This window comes from Paroedura picta, chromosome 13 (genome assembly GCF_049243985.1).
Source record: "Paroedura picta isolate Pp20150507F chromosome 13, Ppicta_v3.0, whole genome shotgun sequence".
NCBI lineage: Eukaryota > Metazoa > Chordata > Lepidosauria > Squamata > Gekkonidae > Paroedura > Paroedura picta.
Genome location: NC_135381.1, coordinates 34,666,062 through 34,692,149, shown reverse-complemented (window position 1 = coordinate 34,692,149; position 26,088 = coordinate 34,666,062). Strand labels below are relative to the sequence as shown.

General features: G+C 47.4%; 1 protein-coding gene across 1 annotated transcript in view; it reads left to right on the top strand.

The window, feature by feature from the left end:
* Positions 1–4,434: 4,434 nt before the first annotated feature.
* Positions 4,435–26,088, top strand: part of XPNPEP2 (X-prolyl aminopeptidase 2) — a 43,841-nt gene continuing 22,187 nt past the window's right edge. The window contains exons 1-7 of the mRNA XM_077307678.1: positions 4,435–4,768; positions 10,880–10,953; positions 11,189–11,299; positions 11,960–12,023; positions 15,886–15,990; positions 19,826–19,912; positions 21,987–22,133. Of these exons, the coding sequence (XP_077163793.1) occupies positions 4,720–4,768; positions 10,880–10,953; positions 11,189–11,299; positions 11,960–12,023; positions 15,886–15,990; positions 19,826–19,912; positions 21,987–22,133 (637 nt within the window). The 5' untranslated portion in view covers positions 4,435–4,719. The remainder of the gene's footprint in view (positions 4,769–10,879; positions 10,954–11,188; positions 11,300–11,959; positions 12,024–15,885; positions 15,991–19,825; positions 19,913–21,986; positions 22,134–26,088) is intronic.

Below are 26,088 nucleotides of genomic sequence, written 5' to 3'. Positions count from 1 at the left end.
ATAACTCAGCTATCTTGGCACTGAGCTGAACGTGAAGGCAAGAGCTGAAAAAAAAGATGATTAATACTGTTCGGGCAGCAAGATGTTACAAAAAAACCCAGAGACCGGCTGACGGAAGCACTTCCAGGAATTTGTGCATGCGATTCTGCACGTTCGCAAAGTCACAGGAGGCTTCCCACAAGGTTCGGAGAGAAACATTTTAATGAAAGCCTCTCTTAATAGTATCCAAAGTGAGGATGTGTCTAGTAGGGGAGAAATGACACACAGTTGTCCCCTGACTGCAAATGCCCTGGCATGGCCCATGGAAAGGAAAGCAGCTGACTCCCTCCTGTTTCCTAGAGGGGCTACAGCCCATGAGCATAGGCTGAGGGCACAGCCAGCCAGCCCTGGTGTAATTTGATGAGTATTTATTACGCTTACATAATCTGGGCAGGTCACTGCAGTCTCTGCCAGCTGCCGTTGTGCACAGCAGAGTCGGAGCCAGTCCAGTGAAATCCCCCACTGCTGAAAGTCAGTCTGCAAAAGGACTGGGAGGGGACGTGAGAGCAGAGGTGCCTGCCCTCTCTGCTGCTATACAAATAGAGCGGAGGGCGGAGCCAACAGAGCAGCATGCAGGATCCTTAGGAGCCAGTGGCAGGCTGCCAGCGCAGTTCTCATGGTAACAGCATCCCTGAGGATGCGCTGAGCAAGGATGTTCCTTTTTGTGCATCCGAGATGTAAGTTGAGATTCTTGCATTATTGTCTGTGGTGGGCTTAGTTTGGCAGTTCTTCCTGAAGATTATGAATTTGGCTGGTTAAGTCTCTACTGTAGCATCGTCTTTTGGACACTAAGCAATTGCAAACCTGGAATCTATACATCACAAAGTCCCAACCTAGAGGAGAATGATCCCCCTGTGATACTTTGGTAGTTAACAAGCAAAGCTTGAGCGCCTCAATTTTTCCCTCCATTTATTGGGATTTTACAGACTAAGGTACATGCGAGAATGCCAACCCATCCATAAATTAAAATGCAGAGAGGTAATGGACGTGTGGGAAATGGGGATACGGTTGCTGTGCAGATTTCTTGTTATGTCTTAGGTCAGGGGTGGGCAAACTGTGGGCCTCCAGATGTCCCTGGACTACAATTCCCATGAGCCCCTGCCAGCATTTGCTGGCAGGGGCTCATGGGAATTGTAGTCCATGGACATCTGGAGGGCCGCAGTTTGCCCACCCCTGTCTTAGGTTAATCAATACAATAAAGGAAAATCGCTTCCTAATGAAAGGGCAGAGAGTGGGAAACTGATGGTAGGCTTTGGGACAAGCTGTCTGAAGACCGGAAACAGACACCAAACCAAACTGTTGGCTTTATTTGTTTAAAAAAATTCAATCTTTCCTTGCATTTTTGTATCTGATGTGCAATTTTTGTCCATCATGATATGGTCCAAAATTCGGACGCACCAGACATATTTTGTCAGGATGTCTTTGAACGAGATGTCGCTAGCAGTCTGCTATCGCCAAAAAGTTTCAGCAGAGTTTTTAAGAATGACCTAGGGATTCTTGCTCTCTTAGAAAGATACCTAAGTTGTTATTCATTCAAAGAGTATCTACTTCCGGATCAGAGAAGATAGACCAAAGGTGGGATTTGGTAAAGAGCAGCATCTATGTTCATAGCTGTTGGAAATAACTTTCTGTGTGATGTCTCCAGACTATAGACTATTTGTTTGTTTGTTTGTTTATGGATTTTTAGCCCACCACTCTTGGAAGAGCCATGGCGGGTAACATTTACATATAAATACCCAATTAAAATATAATTTAAACCCCAATAAAATAACACAGATTGATGACATAAAAACTCGTCTCCCCTCCAACTTATCTAGATCAGCCATATGTCTCAGGGCAGGGGTAGTCAAACTGCGGCCCTCCAGATGTCCATGGACTACAATTCCCAGGAGCCCCTGACAGCGAATGCCCGGGTCAAGGCCAGGCATACCTCATTAGGGTCACAGACCACCAGCAGATTAGCACCCACAGAGGGAGGAACCCTGTGGGGGGGCATAAGATGATAAGGGGTCCCACAGATTGGTAGGGCCGAAGTTAAAGGTTAAAACCAGAATCTTGAACCTGATCCGGACCACAACTGGCAACCAATGCAGCTGCCTCAGCACTGCTTTGAGACTTCTCATAGAGCAAGCAGGAATATCAGGGCTCTCTCAGCCCCACCTCCCTCACAGGGTGTCTGTGGTGAGGAGAGGAAGGGAAGGTGATTGGAAGCCACTTTGAGACTCTTGATAGAGCTGTTCTGACCAAGCAGGAATATCAGGGCTCTCTCAGCCTCACCTACCTCACAGGGTGTCTGTTGTGGGGAGAGGAAGGGAAGGCGATTGGAAGCCACTTTGAGACTCTTGATAGAGCTGTTCTGACCGAGCAGGAATATCAGGGCTCTCTCAGCCTCACCCACCTCACAGGGTGTCTGTTGTGGGGAGAGGAAGGGAAGGCGATTGGAAGCTGCTTTGAGGCTCCTTCTGGTAGAGAAAAAGTGGCATATAGGCACCAACTCTTCTTCTGCTTTTTGTATGATGTTTGCTTTTGATTAGCAATTATGTCTATAACATGAGACATCAGAAGGGTGTGGTGGAGACTGTGTGTTCTAGTAACGACAGTGTTAATGACCCCTGATGAAATATAAACTGTTCATCTCAGGGCAAATGTTCAGTCTTGTGCAAGGGGGTCATGAACCTTGCTGTCATAGCTGTTTGTTACTGATTATTCAGAAGGGTGTTTTGCTTTATTCCATAACTGTATTCCAGAACCCCTATTGTAATGTAATTCCTCTCCCCAACTTTCAATTTAGGGTGTTTAAAAAAATCCACAAAGACTGCCACCACAAATTTCCTCATTTAAATTTTAGAGCACGTTTACCTCCAGCTCCTTTTAAGTGACTGCAGATTTGTTGTAACCCATCTGAATCTAGGAACAAGTTGAGCCAGAGTACATTGATAGATCAAAACAAAATCATTCCCAGTTTGGGAATTGTGTGGGCCATTCCGCACCAGGATCTATGTGGCAAATTGGTTGCGAGACAAAAAAACGCCATTTTAAATTGTGGAATTCGTCGTTATGCATACCTGGCTTTGTAGTGGAATCTAGTTGCGTTTCTATCGTTTCCCACAGGTTTCCGGTCTCTGCAAAAATCGCTAGCCAGGAAGCGATATTGCTGAGCTCATCCTGCCCCTGGCCGTCAAGCAGCCAATGGGCGGCCATTATCATGATCCCAAAAAGCCCCTTTCCCTTTAAGGAAGTTAAAAAAAAAACACGTTGCAACGAATCTGCGTTGATTCGTTGCAACGGAGAGACCCATCTAGGTAGCAGGTGGTGTTTGAGCTGCCGTTTCATCGTTGCCATGCTCCCCCCGAGTGAAAAAAAATTAACCCCCCCCCCCGGCACAGGTGCGATTTTTGGCCAAAAATACAGTGAAAAATAAAGGGAAAATAAACCAGCAAACGGAGCTGTTTGTTGTTTCGTGCTTGGTGACTTAAAACAGCTCTGCAGCCAGGGAAGCCTCGCTGGGTAAACGAAGGCTCGCCGCTCGCTCGGAGAAAAAAAAATGGCGATCGCTTCGCCGGAAGATCAGAGGAGAGAGCCAGGGGGAGGGACTTTGCAGAAACCGCAACAATGGCAACGCACAGAACTTTCCCGCTAGTGTTGCAGATTGGTTGCAAGAGTGTAGCGCTTTCAGGAGGGTGAATCCACTTTTTGGGATTTCCCTGAAAGCGCTACAACAAAGCGCTTTTTGCGGATCGGTTTCAGGAGTGTTACAGATTGTTGACGACGTTGTGCATAACAGCAAAACAGTAGCGATTTCAATTTGTAACCATTGTGCTATTTTGGACGAGTGCGGAATGGCCCTATGTTATGAGGCAAACAAGAGGTGCCGAAGTTCATGAACCTTCCAGCACCCAGCAATTTCCTGTAATCTCCCTCCCAGCACACACACACCCCCATCCTGTATTCCCCTTCCCAACCAAGATCTCCAGACAATAAATAAACCAAGGAGGCAGGGGAGAGGAATTGGCGGGTAGCATTTGTAGAGAAAATCTGTAGACATGAGAGGGCTTACATTGCATACACATTCACCCACCAGCGAGGTTTTCCCTACCATTGCTCCTACCTTACCATATGTTACTTTTACATATTGATTTTTCTTGTGTGGGGGGTTAAAAGTGCTTGGCACTCATATATAAGGTTGTCCTGATTGTTACCAATTCCAACCTCAGGATTTGGAGAGCTGGTTCTCAGCACTGCCACACATGCACAAAAAACCCGCCCTCTGTTACATCAACACAAATTGGTTTGGGAACACACATTTGCCAAGATACCATTGTAGCTCCACCCTTTTAGACGTTCTGGGCATCAACTCAACTCCTGAGTTCGTTGCTTGTTTTGCTTTTTTTGGCTTGATGATACAAAAAGCCCTAGAAGTAGTTCCAAAAGACAACAGAATTTCTTCTGTCTAATGATAACGTTTGGACTTTGTAGCAGCATCACATGCCCCATGTTTGCTTTATCTTGCTTTATCTTGCAGGAAGAAGTTGATCTCTGAGGCACAGAGAGCCGTAGGATCGGGAATGTTAATGGATCTTGCTTGCTTGGAAAACCAGCCACCGACCGAAGCTGTATCTGCCTGATGTTTTGATCTTTCTTCACGAGCCTTGCCAAGAAGTAAACTCTCTGAGAACGGCCATGAACTACTTCAGCTGCATCTTGGGGTTCTGGATTATTCTCCTTCCCAGTAAGTATGCTTGGGAAGACAATGACATCTTCCCTGGAATGTGAAAACGGGGAGGAAAGCCTTGGCTGCTTGATAAGGTAGTTCTGTTGCTCAAACTTGCAGGGTGAGTGGGTGAGACTGAGTGGGCTGGAGTCCATTTGGCACATGATATAAGGATCGCTGCACCAGCTATTCAGCCCCGACCTCAACTTGTTTTTACCCTGCAAGCCACTTTCAGAGAGCCTCTTGTGGCGCAGAGTGGTAAGGCAGCCGCCTGAAAGCTTTGCTCATGAGGTTGGGAGTTCGATCCCAGCAGCCGGCTCAAGGTTGACTCAGCCTTCCATCCTTCCGAGGTCGGTAAAATGAGTACCCAGCTTGCTGCTGGGGGGTAAACGGTCATGACTGGGGAAGGCACTGGCAAACCACCCCGTATTGAGTCTGCCATGAAAACGCTAGAGGGCGTCACCCCAAGGGTCAGACATGACTCGGTGCTTGCACAGGGGATACCTTTACCTTTACCTTTTACCACTTTCAGAGTCTTTGCTGGGCAGGGCTGCCAAAATCCAGGTGACGTCTGCAGATTTCTGGACAACACAGATCCGTTCCCCTAGAGAAAATGTCTGATCTGGAGGGTGGACTCTATGGTATTGTGCCATGCTGAGGTTCTCCCCTCCCCAAACACCCCCTCTTCATTCTCCATTCCCTCCGCACCCCAATCTCCAGGTATTTTCCAACATGGGGCTGGCCACCCTATGCTGGCCCTGGCAGTGTGGCTACTCCAGTAACGGGCCCAAGTGGCAATGCTTAGCTTGTACTGGTTTCCAGGGCCGGTGCATAACAACACATTCGTTTGTAAACACCGGACCGACGATCATGTGATCTTGCCACAGTAACGGTGGGAGACATTCATAGGGGAAAGCTGTTGAGAAACAGGGGACTTCCCTTTGCCTGTCTGTTGATTCTCTTCTGCCACTATTTATTCCCATATTATCTTCCAGAGGTAAAACAGGTTAAAAACAGCCTAGGGAAAGATTGCCGGAGGGCACCAGTGTGGTGTAGGGCAGGGGTAGTCAACCTGTGGTCCTCCAGATGTTCATGGACTACAATTCCCATGAGCCCCTGCCAGCGTACCCCTGGTGTAGGGGTTAAAAGTGTAGGACTAATATATGGGAGACCAACATTTGAATTCCTGCTCATGCCACTGGATCTCACTGGGTGACCTTGGGTCACTCATTCCCTTTCAGCCTCATCTACCTCACAGGGCTGTTGTGAGGATAAAATGGAAGAGAATAGAATTGTGTAAGCGGCTTCAGGTGGCGAGGAGAGGAAGGCGGTGGTGTCAATGAATTAAATCAATGAAAGAATCAGCAGGTGGGGAAAGAGTCAAGTATCCCTTCACCTACCAACACTTCCCTGCTTTAGGATTTCTTATGATATTTAGTTCCTCCCATAGCGATGGGTCAGTGGTCATTAAACGAGAGCCAAATCAAGACATCTCCAGGATCAATGGCTGGTTTCTCTCTATAGCCTTTGACCTGGGGTTCAGGGCACCACTTAGCAACAGCGATCAAAAGAGGTCATTGCTCACATAGCTGGAGTCCAGCCTGCAGACAGCAGTGGACAGGCAGGGAGATAAGCAGGCTGGCATAGAAGGCAAGCTGGTAGGAGGTCAGATAAGGAGGGTCTGCAGCAGATAATTTCAACTAAATAGCCTGGGTCAGGGAGTGACAAGGGGCGTTCTTGGTCTGGATCCTGAAGAGGACTGCTGCTCCCTTTCCCCCTCTGAGCTCCCCCAATCAAATGCAGAAGGCTTTCTGTTTCAATTGGGGGGAGGAGACCCGAGTTCAAATTGATCTGAATTCAGCAGGGTCACCCAAGGTCACCCAGCTGGTTGCATGTGGGGAATCAGACCTGGCTATCAGGGGAGTCAACCTGTGGTCCTCCAGATGTTCATGGACTACAATTCCCATGAGCTCAGGGTGGTTTACATAGACCATGGGGAAACATATGCATAAGTTCAGTATAATTAATAATAAGTAGAGTATAATTCAAAATAACATCAAATGAAGCACCAGTAAGAACAGTGATTTGTTGTTTTTGTTGTTAGTTGCGAAGTCGTGTCCGACCCATCGCGACCCCATGGACAATGATCCTCCAGGCCTTCCTATCCTCTACCATTCCTCAGAGTCCATTTAAGTTTGCACCAACTGCTTCAGTGACTCCATCCAGCCACCTCATTCTCTGTCACCCCCTTCTTCTTTTGCCCTCGATCGCTCCCAGCATTAGGCTCTTCTCCAGGGAGTCCTTCCTTCCAGTTTGGTGTAGTGGTTAGGAGTGTGGACTTCTAATCTGGTATGCCGGGTTCGATTCTGCACTCCCCCACATGCAGCCAGCTGGGTGACCTTGGGCTCGCCACGGCACTGATAAAACTGTTCTGACTGGGCAGTGATATCAGGGCTCTCTCAGCCTCACCCACCTCACAGGATGTCTGTTGTGGGGAGAGGAACGGGAAGGCGACTGTAAGCCACTTTGAGACTCCTTCGTTTAGAGGAAAGCAGCATATAAGAACCAAGTCTTCTTCTTTCTTGCGGCCAGGGATTACCAGCCAGTTGGACATGGTGAACATAGACCTCTTTTGGGTTTATAGACAGTGAGATGGTTCCTCACTGGACCCAGATCACCTATTGCCTCAAAGGTGATTATCAAGATCTTAAGTCTAATCCAGAATTCAACTGGTATCCAGTGCAGTTGTTGGAGAGCGGGGCAGATGTGAGACGTCCACAGTGTTCCTGGGAGGATCTTGACCGCTGAGTTCTTGACCTGCTGTAGTTTTCGGATCAAAGTTAAGGGTAGGCCTGCATAGAGCGAGTTGCAGAAGTCCAGTCTAGAGGTGGCCGTCACATGGATCACTGTGGCTAAGTGTTCTGAGGCCAAGTAAAGGCGCTAGTAGTTTGGCTTGGCGCAGGTGGTAGAAGGCCAGCCGTGCTACTCTGATGATCTGTACTTCCTTTGAGAGGAGGCATCCAAGATCACCCCCAAGCTTCTGGCAGAGTGGGTTGCTGATTGTTGTACCCCGTCCAGCTTGGGCAATCACTCTTCCTCGCTTCAACCCTTCCTGCCCAGCCATAGGACCTCCATCTTTGAAGGTTTGAGCTTCAGATGACTCTGCTTGAGCCACCTCGTCACTGCTTCCAGGCATCTGGCTAAGACTTCTGGGGGAGAATCAGGGCGGCCATCCATCAGGAGGAAGAGCTGGGTGTCATCTGCATATTGAAGACATCCCAGCCCAAACCTCTGCACCAACAGAACAAGGGGGTGCATAAAGATGTTAAAAAAGATTGGAGAGAGGACCGTTCCCTGTGGAACTCCACATGTGAGCTGATTGCAGCTAGATGCTCTCTCTTGTATTCCTACCCACTGTCTGCGACCCCAAAGAAAGGAGAGCAGCCTTTGGAGAGCTGTCCCCTGTATCCCTAGGTAAATGTGGGTGGGCAGCTAGTTGTGTCATCCTGTATCCTGTATTGTTCAAATTTTAGTATATGTGCTGCCGAAGCAAGCTGTGTTTATTGTCCAGCAAAGGCATGTTACCCAAATGGAGAAATCATTCAAAAGACCTGATCTGCCAATTTATGTTGAGCAATAAGGATGCCAATGTCACCTTTATTACGGCTGAATTTTTGTCTTCAGTTTTTAAACTTAAACTGATTGATGTATCCTGACTATCTCTGTTCATTTTGCTAATCTGCTTTATGCCAATAAAGGTAGTGTGTGTGTGTGTGTGTGTGTGTGTGTGTCAAAAGAAAAAAAAGGTAGTTGTGAGTTCCTGCATTCTGCTGGAGGTTGAGCTAGATGACCTTTGTGGTGCCTTCCAACTCTATGATCCAGTGATTCCATATATCTGTGCCCATTGGAAAGCTGTGTTGAGTTCAGTGGGGCAGTGTGGATTTAGGACTGCAGCCTATGAAATTACGAAGTGTTGTGGTTTTCATGTTCCCAGTTACTCTTCTGTGACTAAACAAAGTAAATAAACGTTAGAAACCCAGTGCAGAGAATCAAACTGGCTTTTAAGGCTTCCAAGGTCACTAGGTCAGTGTCGAAAGTAGCAATCTATGCTTGGTATGTCAAAAATTTGGCCCAGTGTTTTAAGTAGCTACTCTCTGCAGACTCACTAGATGCCACCCTCTTCCTTCTCCTGACACCCAGGCTCCCCCACTGCTTTCCGGGGTAGCCATTTCCCCCCTGGGCCAGACCGCCTTCTGTATTTTCAAAGCATCATGACACACAGAAAGGAAGAGGAGCAAATTTTCCTAGCATAGAGCAGGGGTAGTCAAACTGCGGCCCTCCAGATGTCCATGGACTACGATTCCCAGGAGCCCCTGCCAGCATTCGCTGGCAGGGGCTCCTGGGAATTATAGTCCATGGACATCTGGAGGGCCGCAGTTTGACTACCCCTGGCATAGAGAGAAAACTGACAAGGTAAACTATCCCTGTTTAATTTTGGCCTATAACCAGGTTGTCATGGGCTTTGTTTCAGAGTCAATATGCATAGGATATAAGTTGAAATCCCTATTCCTCTGGCTTCCATTTCTTTCCACTGGCTTTCTCCAGATTGGCTTTTTGCCTGCCATCAGTTTGACCACATTCTCTAGTGCAGCCAACCTTTTCCCCCAGTGATGTTGGCAACAGGAAAAACGTGGCACATATTGGCTCGCCATCCTTGCTGAAGAACGGCTCCCATGCAAAGCGTGCCCTTTCCAGGAAACCACCCTCTGGGGTTGACTGTTAGCCTGGCAGGATCAGCTCCAGCGTTGGCTCCGTTCTTAACAAGATCATAAGTCATGTCCTGATCTTTTATCTACCCAGCTCGTATGTGCATCGTAAAATGCAGGAAAGACTGAAACATGCCTTGCAGGGTCTTCAGACAGTTCAAAAAGCCAGTGAGGATGCATGCATGAAGGAGTGGTTTAAGCATTCGCAGGGCCATAGCACCAGAGCTAATTTAAGGATTTGCAGGACCCTAGCGAAGTACAATTATAGCAGAAGCAGCAAGACTCAGGGCGAAAGGGTCCCCAACCGTGGGAAGTAGTTTCTCTCCAAAGGTCCTTAAAGAGGGAAAAGGGGAGAGGAAAGAGGATACAGCCCTGTTCCATTGGGGGGGGAGACACAGTGTGGGGCCCCCAGAAGCACGGGGCCCATAGCACATGTGCTCCATGGATAAACCAGCCTTGCATGTATGTCTACTTTTTGTTTTCTGTGTGGGTTTTCCAACAGTGGGAGAGGGTAGCAAGATGCTGGAAGTAGCATGTATGAATGTATTTGCAGATAAACAGGTCAGGACCCTACCCCTGCAATTGGTTAGGCTTTGTGATTCACAGCCAGTATGATCAATCTGGACTGATTTAAGCCATATAAAGTGATATATTTTTGCATGGCTTCAGGCTGGTCGACACGTGTATTTTTATCATTGAACGTCTATAGCAGGGATAGGCAAACTGTGGCTCTCCAGATGTCCATGGACTACAATTCCCATGAGCCCCTGCCAGCATTTGCTGGCAGGGGCTCATGGAAATTGTAGTCCATGGACATCTGGAGGGCCACAGTTTGCCTACCCCTGGGCTATAGCATCCGTTGGTGATCAGAATGTGTGAATGAGCTGTCAGGAAATTCACATCGGTGATCCAGGCTGCACATGCAGAGGAATAAGGTGGACTTTACCACTTTGGAATGCTGCTGGGGGGTAACTTAAAAAAAAAATTCTCCACCCATGACCTGAAATGGTGCAGTCCATTTTGCCGCCACTCACCTCCAATTCTAACTGCTGCCTTCATTCTGCTGCACGTGGAGATCTTACCACAGAATCAACATCCACATCTTCTGTTGTCAACTCAGATGCAATAATCTGGGGGGGGGGTCAGCTGGTCGTCTTTGGAGCCCGGGGGTCAATTTTTAATCTTTGGCCAGCTATCTAGCAGCATTGAGTATCAGGAGGGGTACTTGCTTGTGTCAGCCAGCCTGTTATTCTGACCCAATTTGTCAAATGCATCTTTTACTCTCTTAGCAAATTCTTGACCGCTCTGTACCTCACCCAAATAGTGCTTATCCACATAAGGTTTTTTTGTCTTTCCTTCCTAGGCCATGCCACAGGATATCCCAAGCGGAGAACCTCTGGATCAGAAGACATCAGGAACTGCACGGTCACCCCTCCAGTGAGTCCTTAAACATGGCTGGAAATAGTCAGGGTCTGCTAGGTCTGTATTTCCTGAACTTGGCCGGGAATGTGGAAATGCTGATGGACTTTGGCAGCTCCTCCCAGAGCTGGAGGCAAGAGGTGTTTGAGGCTAGAGGTGTGCTGAGAGCATAAATAACCTGAGACCTTAGCTTCTTTTCCTCTTCCACCCCATGCTTTATTGACCACGTTTCTTTCTCTTTTTGTAATGTCAGCATCTGCCTCCTACAGTGACCAATACGAGTGAGCGGTTGAGTGCCCTGCGGCAGCTCATGCATACCCACAACATCACAGTTTACATCATTCCCTCCACAGATGCACATCTGGTAAGATAAAGGTTCTGTCTCCTCCATAGCCATCTACGGAAGCAGGGTGGCTGAGAACTGTCCTCCTGGGGTTGTGACTCTCACTTGTCTTTCTCTCCCTCTGTGCCTAGGGTATAGTCTCTTTGCAAAGTGGGTCAGCATTTCCATTCCCTGGAGGCTCTCCAAAGTTTTAGGTGGAGCGTATTTAGCATTGTAAAACCTTTTTTAAACAGAAGGTTCTTATGCTGCTCCTGAAATTGGAGACAGCCATTTGGTGATTAAGCATTTACAGGCAAAAGTTTTAATGTCACCGTTTTTAATTCACATTCTGTTACCTGGCTTGAATTTGGGAAGACCAACCAGCAGCCAGTCTGTGTGAATTTTCCCAATCGTGCTTGATATAGCACATGGAATTCATCATTCTAAGAATTTCACCTTTTATTTAGCCACGTGGTCTCCCCACAAGTTTCTAGCCTATAAGATTGCAAAGTCAAGATTGACAGAATGTGGGCAAGTCTAGCAAACCCACTTGCCAGGAGAGGATTTCCTTGAACCCAGTGTGCCAGATCCCACGGAAAAGAAGAAGCACATTGCATATTTTTGCATAATTTCTGCAATTGGTGCCAGTTATAGAATTCAGCTCTTTTGACAAAGTTTTTGGGTTGTTTTTCTGATTCCCAGAGTGAGTACATTGCAGAACGGGACAAGAGGTTATCCTTGATGTCAGGTTTCACAGGATCATTAGGTAAGAGTGTTCTTTCCTGGCCGGCCATTTGCTTCCCCTGATCTTCCTTGGCTAGCTTCCAAGCCTCATGAACCCACGGCTGAATATGGGTCCAGAGGAGGAAGGTCTTAGCAACATGTTTAAATGCCAGGGAATCAGTCCTGGAGTATCTGACCATGTAGAGCAGGGGTAGTCAACCTGTGGTCCTCCAGATGTCCATGGACTACAATTCCCATGAGCCCCTGCCAGCATTTGCTGGCAGGGGCTCATGGGAATTGTAGTCCATGGACATCTGGAGGACCACAGGTTGACTACCCCTGATGTAGAGAATGCAAGTCTTTGTCCATTGTAGGGGTTTGCAGCTTCATCCTATTTTATTTAGTTATTTGATTGCTTGATTGCTTGATTGATTAATTGATTTATAACCTGTACCCTCTCTTCAACCAAGGACTCAGGGCGGTTCACAGCTTACCCCAACACAGCATTAAAACTTGAATAGGTAATAAAACCAATAGATGCAAATAAGTACACTAAAATATTCTTGTTAAGATGCAACTAGTCATCAACTCTGGAAACAAATCTGAACAGGCAGGCAGTGCCCCCATACTCTTGGTTCATTAAATGCTGCATGGAACAAAGCCGGCAGCTATGCATGCCTGATGGAATCCTAACAGATCCCACAGCTCTGTGGGCAGGGGCAGCCACCGAGAAGGCTCTTGTCCCAGTGAATGACAAATGGGCTGTTTGTGGACCAAGCACCTGCAGTAGGCCCCGTGATGGAAATCAAAAGGGGCAAGGGTGGTTGTATTGGGAGAGGCAGTCCCAAAGGTATGAGGATCCCAGGCCATTGGGGGTTTTGAAGGTCAAAACAATACCTTCAGCCGGCACCAAGGACTAATTGGGAGCCAATGCTATCTTATGGCTTTCAAGGCCAATGTGCCTCGATACAGAATCAAATGTGGCTCTTTCGAAAAACAGTGAACTCTTTCAAAATTGAGGGGGTGGGTGGGAATAGCCAGGAGAATGGCAGGTACAGATTTTAATAGGACTTCAAGCATCCTGAGATACGTTTTACAGAAAGGGAAATGATGGAGGTGAACAGCTGGCAGTAACCCAAGGGTGAGCCTTGCGCAGAACGTGTACTAAAACAATTGCAGGGTGCTCCTGTGTGTATATAGAGCCTCTTGTGGCGCAGAGTGGTAAGGCAGCCATCTGAAAGCTTTGCCCATGAGGCTGGGCGTTCGATCCCAGCAGCCGGCTCAAGGTTGACTCAGCCTTCCATCCTTCCGAGGTCGGTAAAATGAGTACCCAGCTTGCTTGCTGGGGGGTAAACGGTAATGACTGGGGAAGGCACTGGCAAACCACCCCGTATTGAGTCTGCCAAGAAAACGCTAGAGGGCGTCACCTCAAGGGTCAGACATGACTCGGTGCTTGCACAGGGGATACCTTTACCTTTACCTTTACATTAGAGCCTCTTGTGGCGCAGAGTGGTAAGGCAGCAGACATGCCGTCTGAAAGCTCTGCCCATGAGGCTGGGAGTTCAATCCCAGCAGCTGGCTCAAGGTTGACTCAGCCTTCCATCCTTCCGAGGTCGGTAAAATGAGTACCCAGCTTGCTGGGGGGTAAACGGTAATGACTGGGGAAGGCACTGGCAAACCACCCCATATTGAGTCTGCCATGAAAAGACTAGAGGGTGTCACCCCAAGGGTCAGACATTACCCGGTGCATGCACAGGGGATACCTTTACCTTTACCTTTTACCTGTGTGTATATATTACTTACGAAGATGATTACTTCCATTTCTTACTAAAGGCCTGGCAACAATTAGTGTTTGAGCTGGGGAGACATTATGGATTATTAATCCACATATCCATTATCGGTAAGGCTGTATAGCAGGGATAGGCAAACTGTGGCCGTCCAGAGGTCCATGGACTACAATTCCCATGAGACCCTGCCAACATTTGCTCATGGGAATTGTAGTCCATGGACCTCTGGATGGCCACAGTTTGCCTACCCCTGCTGTATAGTATGCAGATAGACTTTCTCAGACTGGCTCTCCGTTGCTCTCTTGCGCTGATTGTTGTCTGCTTTGAACGATTTCTGGCCCCTGCTTCATTGAGTTATTTCAGCCTCCCCTCCCACACATCAGAATTCTGGAGCCAGGGCCTCATGACTAGAAGAAGACTGGCTGGTCAGCTCCAAGTTTTATGCAGCAATCTCTGTCTGCATATGCCAGTGTTTCTTTTCCACAGCAAACGTATGTTTTGTAAGCAGCATATTATGCACTCCTATTTAAATATATGTATACGTGCTCCTGGGAATTCTAAGGGTTTCACGGTTTTCAGCTGCATGCACCCCCCTCCCACCCCACTTTGCATGTTTCCTGTGGAAACCGCTGGCGTACACGCAGCATTTGTGTTTGCTGTATAAAACAAGAAGCTGTGAAATTAGTCAGTGAGCAGACTCTTGGGTGGTTTTCCGAAGCGCCACTTAAATCTGGTTTTCCATTATCGAACGCCTGTATTTTGAGTGTCAAGCTGCCATTGGCTGGAATGGGCATCTTGATTTATAAATGGCTTGAATCCACTGTATATGGCCATTAATATCAGTCCCAAGTGATGCATTCTACTTTTTTTAAACGAGCATTTATCTTATCAGTTGTGCAAATACTGTTTGGAATTTCTGGAAACAGGATTTAATTAGAAGCAAGACACAACTGTTCAGCCCCGGGCAAAAGTCTTCAAGTGATAATAAATTATTATTTGAGTCCAGTGGCACTTTTAAGACCAACATAGTTTTATTCCTGCCTATGTTTGGGGTGCATGCATACTTCAGATGCAGCAAAATGGAACTTACCAGTCCATATATATAGGGAGAGTGAGAGAACCAAATTGACGTACCACTTAATGAAGATGTTTGACAGATGCAAGGGCCAAACAGGAATAACAAGTTTAGTTTATTTGGTCTCTGTTTAGAATTAAAGAGCCTCTTGTGGCGCAGGGTGGGAAAGCAGCTGACATGCTGTCTGAAGCTCTGACCATGAGGCTGGTAGTTCGATCCCAGCAGACGTCTCAAGGTCGACTCAGCCTTCCATCCTTCCGAGGTTGGTAAAATGAGTACCCAGTTTGCTGGGGGATAAACGGTAATGACTGGGGAAGGCACTGGCAAACCACCCCCTATTGAGTCTGCCATGAAAACGCTGGAGGGCATCACCCCAAGGGTCAGACATGACTCGGTGCTTGCACAGGGGATATCTTGGAATTAATTCTGGAAGAAGGGGGGGGAGCACAGTGAACCAAATAAATACATCAGAATTGAAGACGGTGGTGTAAGTGTCCTTCTTCATTGTGGAATGCTGAGAGTAATTAACTGAGACCCTGTTGTTACACTCCCTCCGTCTCCTCTCAAGCATGGAGGTAACTAACAACATCCTTTTCTTTAAGGTGGAGTGACTGGTTGTGCAGTGTTATGCCTTTTCTATCATCAGACCAGAGAAATACATTCCAGTCCACCATTCCAAATGATATTCCATATTTTCACCATGTTGTATGGTGATTTGTATCTGGAGAAGTTTGTGTGCACACGAAAGCTCATACTTTGAATAAAACATGGTTGGTCTTAAAGGTGCCACTGGACACAAAATTTGTTCTACTGCATCAGACCAACACGGCCACCCCCCCTGAATAAATTAGTATATTCCTCCAAGCATGTGCAAAGTGCTGTTCCCTCATTAGTATAAACCCAGTCAGCAAATGCATAGCTGAGATTGGGGCAAGCTGAAGAGGTGAGCAGCAGTGACTCACCAAAGTCCTTAAGGTGCTACTGGATATTTCTCTCCCCTTAAAAATTAAGACCTGCTGGATCTCTCTGCCTGTCTGCCCTAGGGATAGGAGTGGTCACACTGCAGAAGGCAGTCCTCTTCACAGACAGTCGGTACTGGACCCAGGCGGAGCGCCAGATGGACTGCAACTGGGAGCTGCAGAAATCAGGTCAGTCCACACCTAAAATCATGTCCTCCTTCTGGACTTGTGCCAGCTGGCAAGCTCATGTGAAAGGAAAGCAGTGCATTTGGAGGCCATGCTGGGAAGTAGGTGGCCAGAGGCCTCTCTCTACCTTTAGCAGGAGTGTAGAAGCCGGGATATGGGGCAGATGTGCAGCTTGCCATGTTGTGGGCTGGCAACAGTGAAGGAATGGGACTGTGACAGACAGCCTTTTGAAAGTCAGGATCCATGTGCTAAGGTAGTAGCGACAATAAGTAAAGAATTAAAAATCTTCAATATGCAGAGAGAGCTAGGCTGCTCTGAGCATCTGGTTGGCCAACAACATCTGAGAGGGAGCTGATGTACTAGCTGTATGCTGGAGAGAAGAGCAAAGAGATGATTTTTTTTTCTTTTCTCTACCCAAAGGAGTCCCAAAGCAGCCTTCCGTTTCCTCTCCCCACAACAGACACCCTGTGAGGTAGCTGGAGCTGAGAGAGCTCTAAGAGAACTGCTCTGTGAGAACAGCTCTAAGAGAACTGTGACTAGCTTCAAGTCACCCAGCTGGCTGCATTTGGAAGGCAAGTGAGGAATCAAACCCAGTTCTCCAGTTTAGAGACTGTTGCTCTTAACCATTAAAGCACTGGCTCTCGGAGAGATTTGAGTCTGGGTCTGATTCGAATCGGAGTCTGTTTCAGAGAGCAATTTGACAGGGTCTTAGCTGACCATCTACTCAGGGAAAAATTAGTTAGAGAACTGAGTGTTCAGTAAAAACTATTCTACACAGTGTCTGGATAAGTGGGACATATTTGGCAATGGGAATTTGGGCAGTGAGACTGTACTCCCAACTCAGGCAAAATTAGGAGGATCCATAACCTCTTGTTATGGATAAGAGCCTCTTGTGGCGCAGAGTATTAAGGCAGCAGACATGCAGTCTGAAGCTCTGCCCATGAGGCTGGGAGTTCAATCCCAGCAGCCGGCTCAAGGCTGACTCAGCCTTCCATCCTTCCGAGGTCGGTAAAATGAGTACCCAGCTTGCTGGGGGGTAAACGGTAATGACTGGGGAAGGCGCTGGCAAACCACCCCGTATTGAGTCTGCCATGAAAACGCTAGAGCAGGGGTAGTCAAACTGCGGCCCTCCAGATGTCCATGGACTACAATTCCCAGGAGCCCCCTGCCAGCGTTCGCTGGCAGGGGGCTCCTGGGAATTGTAGTCCATGGACATCTGGAGGGCCGCAGTTTGACTACCCCTGCGCTAGAGGGCGTCACCCCAAGGGTCAGACATGGCCCGGTGCTTGCATAGAGGATACCTTTGCCTTTACCTTTATAACCAATTAAAAAGGCAGAAATCAAGCATGATGATTTCCTCAGACTTGTGTGAGAGAAAGTGCTTCTCAGTAGTCAGTGGAACACTGTTCCTTCCAGGAAGAGAGAAAGTGGTAGTACTAGCAAAGAGTGTCCATCTTCTAGAAGCCGATGAATTTCAGTGGAACTCACAAAGACAAATGAAAATAGACGTGTTTGTGGATAAACACAGTAACAAAGCCTTCCTTTAAAAGAAATCTTAACGTCTGGAAGAAAACCCTGTGAACTATTTTAAACGTCTAAACTGAAAACATCTGATTTGCAAGGAAAAAAAAATCTCATTCCAACTACTCTATTCCTTTTTGTAAAATAAAATCTTCTATTTGGTTGTTGTTGAAAACGCAGGTTACAGAAAAGAGGGCTCTACACCTTCCCATAAAATTCAGGGCTGACTAAAAGCCAAAATGACTAATGGTGACAGGATGAGACATTCAGCTTCATTTTATAACAAAGAAACGTCGCTACACAGGCAGTTCAGTCTGTGAGGGAACAACATTTTATTTTAGAGGGGAAAATTCACTTCAGAGTGGGAGTGTAAGGGTGCATCAAAGAGCCTTCCAAAACTCTCTCTTCTGCCCTGCTGTGAAGGATACAGCCAGGATATCCAGCCCTGCTGTGAAGGATACAGTCTTCTGCAGCCAGGGGTCCCAGTGGCAGGGACAGCTGAACAATTGTTCTTTTCAGCCAACTGCGACTTTATTCTCAGACCAAGCCCAAGGGGTAACAACAGTTTGTGGGCCATGAGCAATTGGGGGGGGGGGCAGATTTCTTCTCCTCTTTTTCCTCCTTTGATTGACATTCAGCTGCTCTCAACGTTTTAGTGTTCTTGGAGGACTCCTCTTTTGGTTAATTTACTAAATCATGCTTTCCTGCATACCTGAAAGTGTATAGTAAGATATGACATTGTAATTATCCCTTCTTTATATTATTGCTTTTCTTCTTTTAACATTTTAAAGAAATAACAATTTGATACTTAACATTTATTTCATTAAAAAACATTTTTCACAATATGTATTTTATAATATGCAATTTACATGTATGATCTAACAATGCCTAATAGTAATTATAAGGTTTTTGATGCTCAGAATGGCAGTCAAGTATTTTTTTATTTGGAAATATGAATATGAAAAAGGCAGACTATTTTAAAGGAAGTCTTTATTAGAATTTTAAAAATTGTCACTAGATATATTTTTGTTTAATTTGGATCGTTTGTGTGAAGGAAGATAGAATGTGTTGTGTTAAGATATTAGCAGAGGATTATTATTTAGTGATAAAAATGGGTATAAACAGAGAACATAACAAACACTATCATGATGCAAATTTTATTGTTTCTTTCTTTTTTCTTTCCAATAAAACATTTTTTTAAGAGAAAAAATATAGTAGACCTCTTTCTTGCCTGTAGGGGGCCACATTGTGCTGCTTTTGTGATTGGCATGGGGGCTCTTATGGCCAGAGAAATTGGCTTTAAGAAGGGGGGGATTAGACAGATTCAAGGAGGGGCTAAAGGGAACCTCCACATTTACAGGCAGTAAACCTCTCAATACCGATCCCCAGAGGCAACATCATGAAAAGGCCTTAGCCTTTATGGTCTGATAGTTGAACTTCCAGGGCAGCTGTTGGCTGCAGTGCAAGATGGGGCTGGACTAGATGGACCAGGAGTGGGCAAACTGTGGCCCTCCAGATGTCCATGAACTATAATTCCCATGAGCCCCTGCCAGAATTTGCTGGCAGGAGCTCGTGGGAATTGTAGTCCATGGACATCTGGAGGGCCACAGTTTGCCCACCCCTGAGATGGACCGTGATGGGACTGTTTCTTACTGTTCTTATTGTTCTTTACAGCTTCAGGGTTGTTTTTAAAAGCAACTTCAAAACATTCCATAGACCTGTTGAAAATGGAAAAATATATTGGGTACCTGAAAAAAAGGATGCCAGGTATAGAGAAGTGGGGGGGGTGGAAAGTGCCACCAAGTCCCAGCTGCCCTATGGTGACCTCCAGGCAAGAAATGTTCAGAGGTGGTTTGCCTGCCTCAACATAGCAAGCTAGACTTCCTAGGTGGTCTCCCACCCAAGTACTAACCAAGGCTGACCCTGATTCTGAGATCTGATGAGATCTGTCTAGCCTGGGCCATCCGGGTCAGGGCACTGATATTATTGCAATGGGGGTGGGGGTGGCAAAAACCTATGCTTAGACTGGAGTTGGGCATGAGTACCATGAAAGAGGGACTTGAAGAGAGCTTTCCCTGTCCCAGAAACCTTGCATCTCCTCCTGCTTTCATCCTCCCTGTGGCTCATTCCTTTTGCCACCCTGTTACGCCTCTTCAGCATCCAGTGGTTGCACTCAGGGGAACCAGAGCGAGCCAATGCATTGTGAGCCACACAGCCATCAAGCCTACCTAACTGCTGAGAAAGCCCTAACTGCTGAGAAAGCCTACCTAACTGCTGAGAAAGGGTGCCATTCCCCTTCCGGATGTCTCTCTTGCAGGCAGTATAACATCTGTCGGCGAGTGGATCCTTAAGGAAGTTCCAGCCGGGGAGAAGATCGGATTGGATCCTTACCTCGTTTCCATTGGTAGGAAATAACTCTTGAATGGGGGCTGAGTTTTTAACAGCAGAGGACCACACGCACTTAATGGGAAACTGTGCTTTCCTTGGTGCTGTTCCAGGGTCTTCTGTCGCCTGCTTTTGCCTAGGGAGATCATGTTGGCGCATTTGTTCCTGCTTTTTCAATCTCATCTACAATGACTTGCGTGGTGCTGTGCCATGCCTGAGCGTGCATTTTATGCCCGTGTTTTAATCGGGAGTTTTAAACGGGTTTTGCTGTAATCTAAAATGTGGGGCTGTAGGAGAAGAAAGGGAGGGACTGGGTGGGTCAGTGAAATATGTTATGATTGGGTGGAAGCCATACCCTAAGAGGGAGTTGCCTGGGTGGGTGGGTGGGTGGGTGGGTGGGAGGGAGGGAAAAGCTTGGCTCAGGGGCTGCAGAGTGCTGTGGGAGAAATGTGTATTCTGTGTGAAAGCTATTAGCCCGGGTGGCAAACTGGAAAGTTAATCATTGTGGAAGTTATTAGCCTGGGTGGTGAGTGAGAAAATAAGTCTTTGTGGCTAGGTTCAGATGGGTAGCTGTGTTGGTCTAAGGAACAGAACAAAGTTGGAGTCCAGGGACAACTTTAAGACCAACAAGTTTAATTCTGAGTGTAAGCTTTCATGTACATGCAAAGTTCTTCAGATACCAAAATAAAATCAGAGTCCAGGGACACCTTTAAGACCAACAAAGATTTATTCAAGGCATTTATTCACGCCTTGAATAAATCTTTGTTGGTCCTAAAGGTGCCCCTGGACTCTGATTTTGTTTTGTTGTGCTGCTCCAGACCAACGCGGCTACCCACTTGAATCTTTCTTCAGATAATTTTGTGGACAGGTCTGTTCCAGGAATTTTAGAGAAACAAGAACTGCACACCGATCTGAAACTATATGAAACGTTAAGTTTATTAGCCATATAGAAATGGTTGGTGCTGATTTACTTAACAATCAAATCTTTTAAGAAAAACTACAGTTTATTTTAGGATAAAGGACCCTCTTTTATCTCCATGTGCTGACTGGTCTGTCGATCTGCCATATGCAATTAATTCATCCTGTTCTTTGGCCCAGCTAAGATTTCTAAGGCAAGAGGCTTTGGTAGCTGTGAAAAAGGCAAGGAGGCAGCACGACACATTTTGCCTCAGATCATTACAGAGCAGTGCCCTTATAGAAGTTCTAAAAAATAAGAGTAGGTTTTATCCCCCGCTTTTCTCTATCTTCTCAAAGTGGCTTTCAATGTCCTTCCCTTCCTCTCCCCACAACAGGCATCTTGTGAGGCGGGGGAGCTGAGAGAGTTCTGAGAGAACTGTGAATGTCCCAAGGCTTCACATGAGGAGAAATGGGGGATCAACCCGGTTCTCCAGATTAGATTACACCACGCTGGCTCTCACATAGGGATCACATGTAGAGGAAGATTAGAAACATTACACTTTGCATTCCACCTTTCCATCAAAAAGCAGTTGAATACAGTTGAAATACAGTTTCCCTTTGTTTTATCTTTACAATGAATCTGTGAGGTGGGCTAGGATGAAAGAGGGAGAGGGGGGAGAGCTGCCCAGTCAAAAGTCACTTGACGAATTTTATGGGGATGTGAACTGTGGCTTCCAGTTTGGTGTAGTGGTTTGGTGTAGTGGTTAGGAATGCAGTTTGGTGTAGTGGTTAGGAGCCAGTTTGGTGTAGTGGTTAGGAGTACGGACTTCTAATCTGGCATGCCGGGTTCGATTCTGCACTCCCCCACATGCAACCAGCTGGGTGACCTTGGGCTCAACACAGCACCGATAAAACTGTTCTGACTGAGCAGTGATATCAGCGCTCTCTCAGCCTCACCCACCACACAGGGTGTCTGTTGTGGGGAGAGGAATGGGAAGGAGATTGTAAGCCGCTTTGAGCCTCCTTCGGGTAGTGAAAAGCGGCATATAAGAACCAGCTCTTCATCTTCATCTTCTTCTTCTTCCCCAGTCCTAGCCTGACAAGCATTATCCCACATGGGCTAATTTTTAGCCAAGGGAATCATGGGACAGTTGGGTCATGACTTTCTGGATTTGCTTGATAGCCTCTTTCAACAGATGACTGGCAAATCTACAATCAAGCCTTCCGGGACTCGAATACAATCCCCACTCCCCTAGATGTCAACCTAGTAGACCAAGTGTGGAGCACACAGAGGCCTCCTCCACCCACCAGCGAGATCTACCAACTCCCAGACAACTTCACTGGTATGTTCTTGGGTCCTGAATGTCTTCTGCTCACCTGCCCTGCATCCTCTTTGACCGCGCTGGCCTGTTTTCGGAATGAGACTAGTGAAATGTAGAGGAGCCTGGAAGAGTTCTCCACACTTGGCCTGGATGTAGCCTCCATTCTTCTTTTCTGTTTGCCTTGACCTAATGTTGACCTAATGCCAACTCTGTTGTGTGCATTCCTTGCTTTCACCCCTCCCGTACCCAGTCCTGTCCTTTTCCTGTATCACATACTGTTGTCTTTCTCCGCACCCCTATTTTCTAAATATTGTAAGCTTCTTGGGGCAGGGACCTGATGTTTTCTACTTCTCTGTGATGCACCATGGCCTACTGCAGCTCACTGCCGCCCTCTCTTCTGCTAAGGGCAGAGGAATCATCGCAAAGGATAATAGCAATGATGCTTGTTTTGCTGAGCATGCGTGAGTGCAGAAACAGCAATTGCTCACAGCCTTCCAGCTCATGCTGCAAAATGATCTGTTCATTGCATGCACAGTCTACATGCAAGCTGCATGCAGCTTATGTTCAATGAAGCAACAATTTCTTTGGGACAGGAATTTTGTCACTTCCAAGCAGTTATAATACCTTTGTGGATGCTTCTTCAATGCGCATTCTTTAAAATTCTACATTACACCATTATTGAACATGTATTTGTTTATTTACGTATATACTAGAAGTTAGGGAAGGAAGGTAGCATGATATAACATGATGATGACTTCTGGGAATGACCTCAGGATCTTAGAGACACTGCAGCCTCAGACTGTTTGGGCTTTAAAGATACTAGGCAGGGGTAGTCAAACTGCGGCCCTCCAGATGTCCATGGACTACAATTCCCAGAAGCCCCTGCCAGTGAATGCTGGCAGGGGGCTCCTGGGAATTGTAGTCCATGGACATCTGGAGGGCCGCAGTTTGACTACCCCTACTTTGGAGGGTGGCCTTCAGGGCATTGTACCCCATGGAGGCCGCTGGTATCCCAGGTTCCAACCTGGATCTGGCCAGCCTGCCCCCACATCTCTCACTGGTGTCCAGGGGGGACCTGGCAGCCCTAAACAAGCAGGTAGTGCACATGTTTGCTCACATGTTTCTGACCCAAATAACCTCAGTGTAGACAGGAGCAAGCAAAGAAGACATTTGGATTTACTTCCTGTCTAATTAGCTTTGAATGTACCCCTACAATTGTGCTGTCCTCCCATTTGGAACATGAAGGAGAACCAGCTTTTCCTCATACTTTCTTCTCTCCTCATTTTGGCCTCACAATGACCCTGTCCTGAAAAAAGGTGTCTGTCCCAAGGTCACTTTATGGCTGAATGAGGATTTGAACCCAGGGCGCCCAGAGCCTAGCCTGACACTCAGGCTCTTTGTGATAATCAAGACTGTGTACTTTCCTACCCTAATCTCAGTCTACACTCTGACATTGCTTCAGTCAGATTCAGACTCAAGAACTGCTGCTTGTTTGTTTTAAATCTCTTATCTGTTTTCTTCTTGCAGGCCCCTTGTTGTCTCCCTCTGTCAATACGTTCCCCTTGGCCAGACTTCAGATTTCCTCTGCGTTAATGGCTGTCTCTTGACCTGTGTCTTTCCTTGGAATTCATGGCCTCTCTCCATATCTCTCCCTCCTTGCAAATGTGGATGGCCTGAGCCTTTGACCTCTCCTCCTCCTTGATTTCAGTTCCTTCTGTTTATGGTATTGTCAGGTTTGGGGGACCTTGTTTACACAGTAAGCAGAGGGTTTTAAAAATATAACATTGTTGTATAACATCTAACCAAGTAGAGGTTATTTGTTTGTTTGTTTATTCGATTTATATACCGCCGCCTTTCCTAAGAACCCAAGGCGGTTCACAGAATAAAATGTTAAAATACAGTAAGGTAAAGGTAAAAGTATCCCCTGTGCAAGCACCGAGTCATGTCTGACTCTTGGGGTGACTCCCTCCAGCGTTTTCATGGCAGACTCAATACGGGGTGGTTTGCCAGTGCCTTCCCCAGTCATTACCGTTGACCCCCCAGCAAGCTGGGTACTCATTTTACCGACCTCGGAAGGATGGAAGGCTGAGTCAACCTTGAGCCAGCTGCTGGGATTGAACTCCCAGCCGCTGGGATTGAACTCCCAGCCGCATGGGCAAAGCTTTCAGGTGGCTGCCTTACCACTCTGTGCCACAAGAGGCTCTTTAAAGGTAAAGGTATCCCCTGTGCAAGCACCGAGTCATGTCTGACCCTTGGGGTGACGCCCTCCAGCGTTTTCATGGCAGACTCAATACGGGGTGGTTTGCCAGTGCCTTCCCCAGTCATTACCGTTGACCCCCCAGCAAGCTGGGTATTAATTTTACCGACCTCGGAAGGATGGAAGGCTGAGTCAACCATGAGCCGGCTGCTGGGATCGAACTCCCAGCCTCATGGGCAAAGCTTTCAGACGGCTGCCTTACCACTCTGCGCCACAAGAGGCTCTTTAAAATACAGTAAAACCCCATAAAACCCCAATTTACAATAAGACAAGCAAGTGGTCGGACATACTTCTGAATAACCAATCCCATCCCACCTTGTTCAGCTGGAGGCCGAGTCCTCTTCCACTAAGAGGGAGTGGGTGCAGGCCTAATAGACCTTGGGAAGGGGTCCTTGGTTGGAATACTGGGGTTTTGCCCTGGCCTTAACCATATGCCTGGCGGAAGAACTCCGTCTTGCAGGCCCTGTGGAAAGCTGACAATTCTGGCAGGGCCCTCAGCTCTTCCGGGAACTCATTCCACCAGGTTGAGGCCAGGACCGAAAAGACCCTGGCCTGGGTTGAGGCCAGGCAAACATCCTGGGGGCCCGGGACAGCCGGTAAATTCATACCCACAGAGCAAAGAGCGCTGCGGGGGACATAGGCAACCAAGTGTCCTGCAGGTAAGTAGGTAAATAATGGCTGGGAGGGAAGACAGCATGATATAGCCAGATCTCATCAAATCTCAGGAGCTAAGCAGGGTGGAAGACCATCAAGGAAGATTCTGCAAAGGAAGGCAATAGCAGAACATCTCTGTTTATCACTTCCCTTGAAAGCCCTTAGCTGGTATTGCCCTAAGGAGAGGAGTCAGTCACCTAGTGGGACCTAGGAATCCCCTAGAATTACAGCCCATCTCCAGACGCAAGAGGTCAATTCCCCTGGAGAAAATGGATGCTTTGGAGCAGGGTTGGGCAAACTGTGGCCCTCCAGATGTCCATGGACTACAATTCCCATGAGGCCCTGCCAGCAAATGGTTTGGATGCTTTGGAGCAGTGGTCCCCAACCTTTTTATCACCGAGGACCGGTCAACGCTTGACCCAGGGGGTGGTAGTCTTTTGCCGAGGGACATCGTCGCCGCCTGAGCCCCTGCTCCACTTGCTTTCCTGTTGGTGCCCCTGACTTCCCGCCGCCCACTGGGGGGCGCTGCCATCAGCAGCTGTGCAGTGCCACGCGGAGGGGGAGCCCCAGCCATGGCGACCGCTGGAGAGCACCAAAGGTGAGCCGGCAGCAGAGTGGCAGGGCAGCCCCCGAGGCAGCAGCCGGCGAGGAGGACAAGGAGGAGCCACGGCCCAGTACTGACTGATCGAAGGGCCGGTACCAGTCCCCGAACTGGGGGTTGGGGACCACTGCTTTGGAGGATGGACTCTGTGGATTTCCCACATACAACACACACACACACTCCTCAGGATCCATCCCCAAATCTCCAGGGGTTTCTCAACTGATTCTGGCAATCTTGTCCCCCATCTCTGCTGATGGCCAGAGTGAATCTGACAACCTTAGCCATAACTCAGCTGCAATTTGACTTAGCAGCCCCCTGCAAACACATATATAGCTATTATCACATGGAGGGTTTCCACAGACAAAAGGGGGTGCAATTTTCACCAATCCTCTTTTCCTGCTACAGAACTCCAACCCCCACCCCACCCCCCAGGGCCCCTGTTGCCAAAGTGTGACACATTGAGG